Source organism: Poecilia formosa, unplaced genomic scaffold (assembly GCF_000485575.1).
Source record: "Poecilia formosa unplaced genomic scaffold, Poecilia_formosa-5.1.2 Scaffold570, whole genome shotgun sequence".
Lineage (NCBI taxonomy): Eukaryota > Metazoa > Chordata > Actinopteri > Cyprinodontiformes > Poeciliidae > Poecilia > Poecilia formosa.
The window spans coordinates 104,162-115,243 of record NW_006800509.1 but is presented as its reverse complement, the minus strand read 5'-3'; the positions used below and the strand labels follow the sequence as shown (position 1 = coordinate 115,243).

The following is an 11,082-nucleotide window of genomic DNA, read 5'->3' as shown; positions in this document are numbered from 1 at the left end:
TCCTGCAGTTCACGTAGAGCTGCGCAACCAGAGCTAACCAGAGTGGTGTTTAAAGTCCTACCTTGATCAAAAACTCTGGAAAGAATCATAATTCCTCACAGGGGGTTGTTGTAAATATCCATACAGGTCAGCCTGTGTCCAGTTTGAGTGAAAGGAGGCGCGCGGGATCCGCGCTGAGGTAAACTTAATCCAGCTACTGCAGCGCGCGAGATAACGAGCAGAGGAGCCAGCGGTGTGATTGGTCTGGCTTTAAATGCATAAACTATAAACCTATCTTCTATAAACATATCTTTTAGGAATAAATCTGCTCCGCTAGTGAAGCGCACAGAGCAACAGAAACGCTTGCAATCCGGCTTAAAAAAGAAAAAAAAAAAGTTTGCTTTTTAAAAAATTATTATTATTTTCCTAAAAACATAAACAAGAAAGGCTTAGCCTGGCGGTGGCGCTAGTAAAGGATGGCGGGCTGCCAGGCCTATAATACACTGGGGGAAACCCTGTACACAATTATCTCTTGTTGATATTTTTATTTGTCTGTTTATTATTATTATTTTTCCATCCTACTCAGGCGCGATGCTAAACATCGTCCAAGACTCTGCGCTGCTAGAGGCCATAGGAGCCCAGACCGAAACGGTAAGGCTCAGATCAGACCCATTCTTTTTCTCAACAACTGGTCCACTGCATTCGTCAAGATGGCTGCCGTTCCCCATTTTTCAGGGCAACATAGATGGAAGCCATGTGACGCTGAGAAGTCAGAGTCACAGTCGCACTAATAGCGGCATCAGCTTTAACAGCGGCGGCAGCACAGAGGCCACCAGCCCAGACTGTGAGCGTCCGGCGCAGGCGCTGCTCCGAGACTACGGTGAGACACGCAGCCACGCCACTGATTGGCCAGCTAACACACTGATGCTGCTCTTCATCAGTGATGCTCACTGAGGCTCGCAGCAACACCAGACTAACATACCTGTTGTTTGTAGCTAACGTGGTTAAGGTGGTGTGCAGAGTTAAGAAGCACTGGGTAAAATGTCTTTGTAGGTGATTCATTTGTTTGCTGTGAACTAACAGTTTCAGACAATTTTTCCAACTTTATTATTATTTTTTTTTTCTAAATGACTGCTTGGAGTATTCTGGTCTGATTAAAAGTAGGGCTGCAACTAACGATTATATTAGTGATCAATTCTTCTGATGATTAATCAATTAATCACATAAGAAAATTGGCACATTTCGTTTAACCAACTCAGCTTATTTTATACAATATTAGAAATATGTTGAAAAAAATACTAATGATTAAATTTATTTTAAAAAAATTTGTCTCCATGAATTTTGGGCCGTAACTAATGATTATTTTAGTAATCAATTATTCTGAAGATTAATCAATTAATTGGACTAAAAAATTTTCACCATCTGCAGATTTTTCATTTAACCAATTAAGTTTATTTTGTACAATACTAGAAATGCATAAAAAAACACAAATAAACCAGTAGTTTTTTGCAATTTAGACAATAAAATGTTTATTTTCTAATTTTCAGAAGAAAAAAAAACAAACAGCATTTTCTTAGGGAATAGTTGTTCATTTGTAACAAAAGATACATCTGCAGCTAAAACATAATTCTAACATCAACATGTGAAAATCTCGGCCATTTCTGCTCGACTCAACATGAATATAGTGTAGAATGGATCTGTTGGCTATGTTTTTGGAGTAACCACTTAATATTTGGTTATCAAAAGGTGCTTGGTAGATTTGTTTTATGATTTTGAATCAGAGGAAGTTAAAACTTTGCCACTTGAGCAAAGTTTTTTTTTTTTTAATGTTGTATGCAAAATGTACATATGTATTTTTTTGGCTCAACTTCTGCTCTATGTCCTTTAACTAAATGGTCTTTTTTCTCCAGGTCTATAAACTGCAGTTAATGATTAATCGATTACCAAATTAGTTGACAATTATTTCAGTAATCGATTCAGTACAATTAATCCAATTAATCATTTCAGCCCTAATTAAAGGTTATTTAGAGATGATCTTTTCCCTCACATGACTGAGTGATAAATTTTACTGGCTAGATGAATCTAACAGCTGTATTTGTAAATGTTTTTGATATTAATTAATTCATTTCACATTAACCAATAACATATCTATTCCCATTGCTCAGCCCTGTCTCTTTCTGCGTGTATTTTATATCTTTTCTCTAAGTTTACACTTGTAATGAATGCTATGCAGTGTTGAGATGTTGTTGATGCATGATGTTTTTCTTTTTGCTAAATGGGCTCTGAGTGTTTCTCCTGTCGGACCTTGTAGCTGTGTGGCTTTAACCCTTCATTGTTTCTGTTTCGCGGTGTTTGGTATTTCGGGGTGTTTTATGATCTAGCTCTTCCAGATACGGCTGCAGGCCTGCTGGTGCGCAGCATCCACTTGGTCACACAGAGGCTCAATTCTCAGTGGAGACAAGACATGAGCATTTCTCTGGCTGCCCTAGAGCTGCTGGCGGGACTGGCCAAGGTAAGTACAAGCTTTTAATACGTGTTACTGCCAGTCAGTCTCTCTGCTTCAGTAGCAAATGAACTTTTGTTCACACCTCTGTGTGAGAACTTTAACTGAAATCTTTGATGGTTCCTCTGCAGAGCCATGCATGTTTATTTAAAACAACCATTGGACAGTATTTCCAGTCTAACCAGATGTTTGGGAGGCATGCAGGACGGTGGTATTTTCTTCCATCACAAAAATAAACATGGTGGGGTGTGTGAAACTACAGCTGCTTTGCTTTTCAGCAACAAATATTGAGACTGGGAGGTCTGTGTGAAATAAAGGGTGAAAGAGTGGGAAAGTACCTCATGGCAACGATTAAGTATAACTATCTGTTTCTCTGCTAAAGACCAGTTGTAGCCTTGTTAGTGTCTAAAGCCGTTTTCGCACTGCAAGGAAAGGAACGGAACGGCACGGGTTCAAAGTAGGGCCGACCGTGTTTGCATTAGAACTTCCGACCCGGTTCCACCCGGCTTCTTGGAACCACAAGAGCCGTGGTTCCAATCCGGCCGGCCAAATGGGGCTGCTTAGAATTCAGCAGCTGATTGGTTTAGAGTCAGCCGTTGGTTGTTTTGCATTCAACTGTTGATTGGGTCTAACTGGTTCTCACTAAACTGTTCTTACTGTATTTTGTAAAGAGTGCTCTTTTTAATATTTTTTTATTATTATTTTTAATTTGCGATGAATTCCTCTCAATATTCTGCTGATACCTGGTCCATGGTGAGGTATTGTTTTTCCTCCGCTTACTCGCTGATGAACGAGTACAGAATGAACCAGATCGGTCAACAAGGAAAGAGAAAGTTTTCTGCCGCATCTCTGAGGAAAAGGCTTCGGCCGCTACATCGAAACCATTGTTTAGTTTCAAAAATAATGACGTCAGGTACCGCTTTGATGCCGCCCTCGGTTATATGCAAACACAACAAGGCTGCAGTTCGGGTGGAACCGGACCGAAGCGTCCCGTTCCGTTCCAGTGCACAAACGGCTCAAGACATCATGAGTCCTGAAATATTGGAGTGTTTTGAATTTAAAGGCTGACAGCTTCTTTCAGAAAACTGAAAATAACAAACGTGTAATGCAAAAACAAGCGGCCATCTACCTCACCCCCAGACACTCTGTGTCTTCATTAGGTGAAGGTGGGAGTGGACTCTTCGGAGCGTAAACGTGCTGTCAGCTCCATCTGCGGCTACATTGTGTACCAGTGCAGCCGGCCGGCCCCTCTGCAGTCCAGAGACCTTCACTCCATGATCGTAGCTGCCTTCCAGTTTCTCTGCGTGTGGCTCACAGAGCACCCTGGCATGTTAGATGAGAAGGTGCATTCAAAGACGCACTGAAAACGTTTTCATCTTTGCTCAGTCTGGATAGTCGGTGCTGAAAGTTTCTTGGACTGAAATGCATTTCCATTTATCTGCCAGGATTGTTTGATGGAAGTGTTGGAGATTGTGGAACTGGGAATCTCTGGGAGCAAGTCTCGCCATGAACAGGAAGTGCGTCACAAAGCGGAGAAGGAGCACAATCCAGCTTCAATGAGGGTGAAGGACGCCGCTGAGGCCACGTTATCATGGTGAGATGTTCAGTGTTTGCGCTGTTGGTAAACACTCCACAGTTAGTCACTCACACCTCAACACTCGCTGTCTGTCTGACTTTAGGACTGCTGCTAACGATTATCGTCTTACTATCCTGATACAAAAAGTGACTGGAAATGAAGTAATGAAAATGAAATGATGCGTTGCTGTTGTCTTTCTAGGCTAACTTGTCAGCTGATTGTGATAGATTTTTATGTACAACTGTCATTTCAGAAATGTTGTAAAGAACAAGCCATAGAACAAATCATCAGGTTAACTTTGTAAAAGACTTAAGAAAGACAATAAAACTTTTCTTTTCTTTATGTAATCAAAGTTTTTTTTGTGTGTGAATCCTATTAGATTGCACTGTGTTGCTTTCACTGACCCACGTCTTTGAATTGCTTTTCTGCTGGTGTTCCCCAGCATCATGCAGGTGTTGGGGGCTTTCCCTTCTCCCAGCGGACCTGCGTCCACCTGCAGCCTGCTGAACGAAGACACTCTGATACGCTACGCCAGACTGAGTGCCACAGGAGCCACTAACTTCCGCTACTTCGTCCTGGACAACTCTGTGATCCTTGCCATGCTGGAGCAACCTCTCGGCAATGAGCAGAGTCGGTGTCGCAGCATCATCCCCCCCATTGTTGTGTTATTACAAATGATTTGACCTGCTTTTATTTTAAAACATTATCGCTGAGTTTAAAATATTAGAGACTCACCAGGATGAAAACTCAAAAATTCAATCTTTTTTTTGTTTAGTAAACACAAAACACATTAACTACCAGGTTGCACTTCAAGTTGTCTTCATTGTGAATGCTGTTTCTCAATAAAGAAGAATCAAAGCTACCTTCTCTGAGTTAGTCAGATGGAGGTGTTGAAAGGGTAGTGAAATCTATATAACATCAGTTATTGACCTTTACAGTTGTATTGATATCAGTGCACAGGGGTTCCTGTAGAAAAATAGCTAAGAATTTGAATGGTGTTCTCCTCAAGTGATCAACCTGTTTTATTTTCTTCACTGACATTTCTGTCCCTGCAGATCCCAGTCCGTCTGTGACCGTTTTGATCCGAGGAACAGCAGGACGACACGCCTGGACGATGCAGCTTTTCCATCAGCCAAGAGGGGCTCGTGCCAATCAGAGGGTTAGATCTCATCAGAAATGACTGTCAAACATTGGTGTCCATAGTAATGCCAACAACTCCAGTATGAATCTGTCCACATTTCTCCTCCCATGGCAGATGTTTGTTCCTGAGAGCCGCCCGACGCCAAATGACGATGTGGGCATCAAGTACAACGTGAAGCAGAGGCCTTTTCCAGAGGAGGTGGATAAGATCCCTCTGGTCAAAGCCGATGTCAGCATTCCAGACCTGGATGACATCGTCAGTAAGGAGGTACGTTATTTCACTGGATCGCTTCCTGTTTACAGTTTCATGCAAACTCTGCAGATCTGAAGGGTAACTGTGGCTGAAAACCAGCATGAAGCTGATTGTTGATGTTGTTTACTGTACAAACTCAGGTGGGTTGCTTGGGCTATGAGGATGATTCAGCAGCCACAAGTTCACTGATGTGTAAATACGTAAGTTGTTGAAGAGAAACAAAATTCACTTGGGTGAAAAACAAGCAGGTGAAGGTAGTTGGGTTGGTGTAACTGGTTTTTATGGTAATCCAGTTCTTCTTTAGCTTTCTGGAAGTCCATAATCAGTTGACATGTTGTCATTTTGAGACAATGTTAATAGAGAAAGCTTCACAAGACCTGGATAAAGATTCATTTCACTGGATTTCTGTGCCACTTATTCTATTCATTGTGCTGTGATATAGATGAAGGTTTTCACGCATATTAATCTGAGGATGAGGTTCCTGTCCTGGTTGCGGGAGTCTTACGGTGAAGGTTTACCAGTCAGCTGCTGGTTGTCCAGCTCCTGTTTTTTTTTTTTTTTTTTTTTTTTTGTTTGTTTGTTTTACCACATCTTCTCCTTTCCAGCTGGAAATTCAGCACAACAAGCTTCGCAGTCTGATGGCCAAGCAGATAGACTATGAAAACACTTTGGAGCAGCGCAGCGAGGAGCTCTTAAAGTCCAAGTCCTTCCCAGACCCTCAGACAGAGTGCAAACCTCCTCCGCCCTCGCAGGAGTTCCAAACAGCACGCCTCTTCCTCTCTCACTTTGGTTTTCTGTCTCTGGAAGCCCTAAAGGTCCGTACAAACACGTTTCCCCTCCCTCTCGTTTGTAAACTCTGCCATTACTCGACCAGCTTACCGCCTTCGTGTGACTTCTTTCAGGAACCCAACAACAGCCGTCTACCTCCTCATCTGATTGGCCTGGACTCGTCCTTGCCAGGGTTTTTTGATGACATCAGCTATCTGGATCTGTTGCCCTGCCGACCGTTTGACACTGTCTTTATTTTCTACGTGAGAGCGGGACAGAAAAGCAGCTCTGAGGTAATAAACAGACTTCCAGACTGCAGGTATTTTACTGGCACCTTGAAGATGTGCAGTTTGAAATTTTATAAATAGATTTTGACGTTGGTTGAAAATAAAATGGTTTACAAATAAAAGTTTGTTCTGGAATGAACTTCCAGAAAACTGCAGAAATGCTGCAGAAACACTGAGTGACTAAAAACCCACCTGATCAGATCTGCCTTTGATTCCTCATAACTGGAACTTTGGTGAATTTATTTGACGAATACTTGTTTGATGATTTTGATGATGACATTTGACAAATTGTATTGTTTGTTGCTTATTTTATGATTGTTGACTGTATTATGTTTTTATGGTGTTAAGGTCTTTGAACCAGGTATTTTTTGTATTATTTAACATGATAAAATTCTTATCATAAGCAATTTGATTTACTGTTGTCAAAATAAATTCCAGTTAATGATGTTTAAAATTCCTAAAACTATTCATATTGTTGGTTAGTTTTATTATTTTCTCCACTCATTAAATATCAGTAAATATGATTGAATGCAGTTACTGTGTGTGCTAGTGAAATAAATCACACTTCTTTATAAATGTGTGTGTTTATCAAGATCAGTGCTGGAACTTTACGTCCATGTCGCCCAGCCTTGTTGCTGAAAAATATGAAACGTAAATGATCTAGACTTGAAAAGGAAGTTTAGCTCTTCACTGTTGGGCAGACAGATTTTTCTGTTTAGTCAGAACATTGTTGCTGTTTTTCACTCTGTTTGCAAAAATGATTTTCTGGTATATTAATGTGCATCTCCATGTTGCTCAGATTTTGAGGAATGTGGAGTCATCAGCTACTGTCCAGCCCCACTTCCTGGAGTTCTTGTTGTCTCTGGGCTGGCCTGTGGATGTGGGCCACCATCCGGGCTGGACGGGCCACCTGGACACCAGCTGGTCCCTGAACTCCTGCTTTGACAGCACTGATCTTCAGACAGGTCAGCTTACGAACAGTTCCAAACGCAGCAACTGATGCTGTTATCTTCACCAAATGACGGTTTTTGTTTTCGTCAGAGGAAGCAGCGAGCCCCGAGGACACGGGAGGTTCAGTGTTCAACGGAGAGAAGAAAGTTTTGTACTACGCTGATGCTCTCACAGAGATTGCCTTTGTTGTTCCCTCTTTAACAGAAAATTCAGGTTTGTGTTCAGAAACTTCTACACAATTGAGCAGATATTTGCTGCTCTAATATTTGCAATTTGATTAAATCACTTTACAAGTTAATGTAGGTATGAAAAAATAAAATTTAGTTTGGGAACTTTACCATTTCATTGTCTGAGATCAAATCTATTTGTTCCTAAAAAATATATTTATTTTTAGAGAATGACGGTATGATTAGATTGTCACATCACAGCTGCAATTTTCATACAAATCATTCAACATTTTGGTTTTTGAATTACTGACGGAACAATACACACTCATTGACAGACTAAAAATGGCCGTTTGGCCTCCAGATCTCTTTATTTGAGTGTTTTAAATTGGATCCAAGTTTGGTTCAGATGCCGAACAATCCACAGAAATTCCTGTTTTCTGGAATTTTGTAAAACAAACTAAACAAGATCTGTATTCAGTCTGGAATTGTTTATTTTCATTTTGCAATTGCACTGCAAAAACACAAAATTTTAACTTGTTTTTGTCTAGTTTCTAGTTCAAATATGTTAACACACTTAAAATAACACAACATAAATAGGCCTGTTTTAAATCAATAATTCTTGAAAATGGATTAAAAAAAGGTAAAATTACTATTTTTTAAAAATCTGTTTGCAAGACTTAATGACTTAAAACAAGCATATTTATCCTGCAGATTTTTTTCCCCAGAGATATTAAGAGGATGTCTGAAGTAAAGCTAATCTTATTTCCACGGTATTAAAATGTTTGAACTAGAAACTGGATAAATATACTTAGTAAGATTTTTTTTTTTTCTTTTTTTGCGTCGTGTGGAAGTGTTTTCTGTTTTGGCTGAAGTTGGCCTAAAATCCAAGAGCATAAAATAGTACTTTGTCACACTGTGTTGTAGTTTGTGGTAGAGAGACAAAAGAAAAGTTTAGTTTTTTCTACTCAAAAGTTCATTAATTTTTGAGGATGAAGTTTGGAAAGGTTCAAAATCACAATTTAAAAATGATCAGGAACTAGGACCATCACATGTGAAGTAATGAAAAACCAGGTTGTTGAAAGCGACTTTCCTGGGTTGCTATGTTGCAGAGTCGTCGTCTGTGCACAGTGACTCCACAGTGGAGGCAGACACCAACACAGACCTCATTCCTGGAAAGCAATCTAATCTCACACTGGAACTGTTCCCCAACCACTCTGAGAGCCTTGAGTCTGCTAAAAAGGTAGCTTTGCATTTTGTCTGACTAAACAGAACCTCTATGACAATGTCACAGAACATAATTTAGCTTTTTTTTAATGTACTCACTGCCTAAACTTGCTAAGTTGTGTTACTGTTGCAGCAGAGTCCTTTGGTGAAGACGAAGAGGTCATCGACCGGAAAGTCTTACCCCCAGCTGGGCCCTGAGACCAAAGTGTTTGTGGTCTGGGTGGAGCGCTTCGATGATATCGGTATGCACACACTACTTCTAGTTATAAAACTGTTTCATGTGGCCATACACATTTTTGGATAAAACTGTTCAGGGTTTGGGGTGTGCTGTGGTGGCGCAGGGGTTAAGCACAACCCTCATATGGAGTTCTTAGTCCTCGACGCAGCTGTCACAGGTTCGATTCCCGACCTTGGTGACCTTTGCTGCATGTCTTCCCCCTTCTCTCATTACCCACTTTCCTGTCAATTAACTATCAAATAAAGGCCACTAGAGAAAAAAAAAAAAAAAAAAAAAACTGTTCAGGGTTCAGCAAAAATATCTGAAGGTGTTAAATACGACATGACTGTTGATGATTGCTTTGGGTTTTTGGTCTGCAGAGAACTTCCCGTTGTCTGATCTGTTGGCGGAAACCAGCACAGGCCTGGAGGCCAGCATGAGCAACAGCACTTCCTGCAGGTATTCAGAGGTTACCACTGAAAGCACTCTGCTTTCTGCCTTGCACAACCCATCGTCTTGTGATTTGGTTCAGATCAGGTGCAGAAAGGAAGAAACAAACAAAAAAGAAACGCTTGTTTTGCAAAATGGTACTTTCAACCTGCTGTGCAAAACAGGAAGTGTTCATATGATGTGTGTGCAAAGGTTGGCAGAGAAAAAAGAAGTGTGGCAGAGCAGTTTGTTGTNGCACCATTTTACTCTTAACTTTGGTGCCTTTATCCACAAGGCAAAGATATAAAACTTTAGATAAGTCACCAATGTAACAACACAGAATTCCTACATGGAAAAACTTTACAAAAAACTTATATAGTAGGAGAAAGACTTTCAGTATTCAAGATGTTGAATGAACTGACTACTAAATACATAAAAGAACAAAAGAAAACATTTCCTCCATGTCCCCTAGGGGGCCCCGTATCACACAAAGTGACACAGAAGGTGAAAAAACAAACAAGCCTTCATTTAGACTCCATTCCTGGGTGATCGTGTGCTTCTGTCTCTCTGGGTGGGAGGTTTGACATGTGCTTCCTCAGCATATCTTACTCCTGCAGATAATAAGAAACCAACACAGCAAACTAAAACAAAAAATATTTCAGACATAGTGAGATTTTATAAAGTCTCCTGACTGTAAACAAGCCGTGTTTCCTCATCATAGTGTTAGGGCTGTTGTGAAGCAGAGTTTATGTCCAACACCGAGTTGACAATCTGAACTTCAGATGTTGTGAAGGAGGATTTAGTTGAACTTAGCTCGATAGAAGAGGGAGGCTGAGCTCATAATCTGACCATCAGCAGGTTATGAGTTTACATTTTCAGTTTTGAAATTGCTGGCAGATTAAAAAAAAAAAAAATTTTCACTGAATCTTTTCCTGCACAGAAAAATCTGACAGAAACCAGTTCTATCTTCAGATTTTCAGATCAAATCACTGAATCACATTTAGACTTTGATTCAAATGACATTTTATTAGTATAAACTTTTCACAAATTATTTAATAAATCACTCTAGCTTTTAAATGATTAAGACCTTATTATTACATAAGTTTGTGTTTTTTTTTTCAAACTAGCTTACATTCTTAGTAGAAGAAATGAAGCGTAAATTGCTGAACAAAACAACTTTAACATTTTATTGTTAAACCCAGGACAACTGTCATATCCAAAGAGTTGTGTGCAGGTTGGTGTGTGTGCGTGTGTGTGTGCGTGTGTGTTGCCTGATTACAAGGTGTGTAATGTTAGGAAAATAAATTTAAAATATGCCAGTTTTTGAACTTAACTATATGTAGTTGGGGACAAGTTTGATTATATTAATTTTAGCAACAGCCCTGCCAGTGTAACAGTGTGTAGAATCCCACTTGCTTTATGTATCAGTGCAATGGGGAAATACCGCCCCCTCTCTGTGTGGTTGGTTATATACTGCTGGCTCCTGCACTCAGTGCCAGTCTGTGAAAGCTGCACAAGAGGTGAGTTGCATTCTGCAGCACACCGAGTAGAAAAATGTTAGCAACAGATAAAACATAATTTTTTATTA

At 40.2% G+C, this 11,082-nt stretch overlaps 1 protein-coding gene across 1 annotated transcript in view; it reads left to right on the top strand.

Annotated features, from left to right (window-relative positions):
- LOC103129698 (Ral GTPase activating protein non-catalytic subunit beta) overlaps positions 1-10,232 on the top strand; it is a 52,169-nt gene extending 41,937 nt beyond the window's left edge. Inside the window, exons 15-32 of the mRNA XM_016665326.1 lie at positions 566-630; positions 715-859; positions 2,361-2,491; positions 3,643-3,825; positions 3,928-4,076; positions 4,501-4,688; positions 5,114-5,217; positions 5,314-5,466; positions 5,592-5,651; positions 6,057-6,266; positions 6,354-6,512; positions 7,306-7,471; positions 7,548-7,670; positions 8,734-8,864; positions 8,982-9,090; positions 9,446-9,524; positions 9,598-9,602; positions 10,222-10,232. Coding sequence (XP_016520812.1) covers positions 566-630; positions 715-859; positions 2,361-2,491; positions 3,643-3,825; positions 3,928-4,076; positions 4,501-4,688; positions 5,114-5,217; positions 5,314-5,466; positions 5,592-5,651; positions 6,057-6,266; positions 6,354-6,512; positions 7,306-7,471; positions 7,548-7,670; positions 8,734-8,864; positions 8,982-9,090; positions 9,446-9,524; positions 9,598-9,602; positions 10,222-10,232 — 2,171 coding nt within the window. The remainder of the gene's footprint in view (positions 1-565; positions 631-714; positions 860-2,360; positions 2,492-3,642; positions 3,826-3,927; positions 4,077-4,500; positions 4,689-5,113; positions 5,218-5,313; positions 5,467-5,591; positions 5,652-6,056; positions 6,267-6,353; positions 6,513-7,305; positions 7,472-7,547; positions 7,671-8,733; positions 8,865-8,981; positions 9,091-9,445; positions 9,525-9,597; positions 9,603-10,221) is intronic.
- The last annotated feature ends 850 nt before the right edge of the window (positions 10,233-11,082 follow it).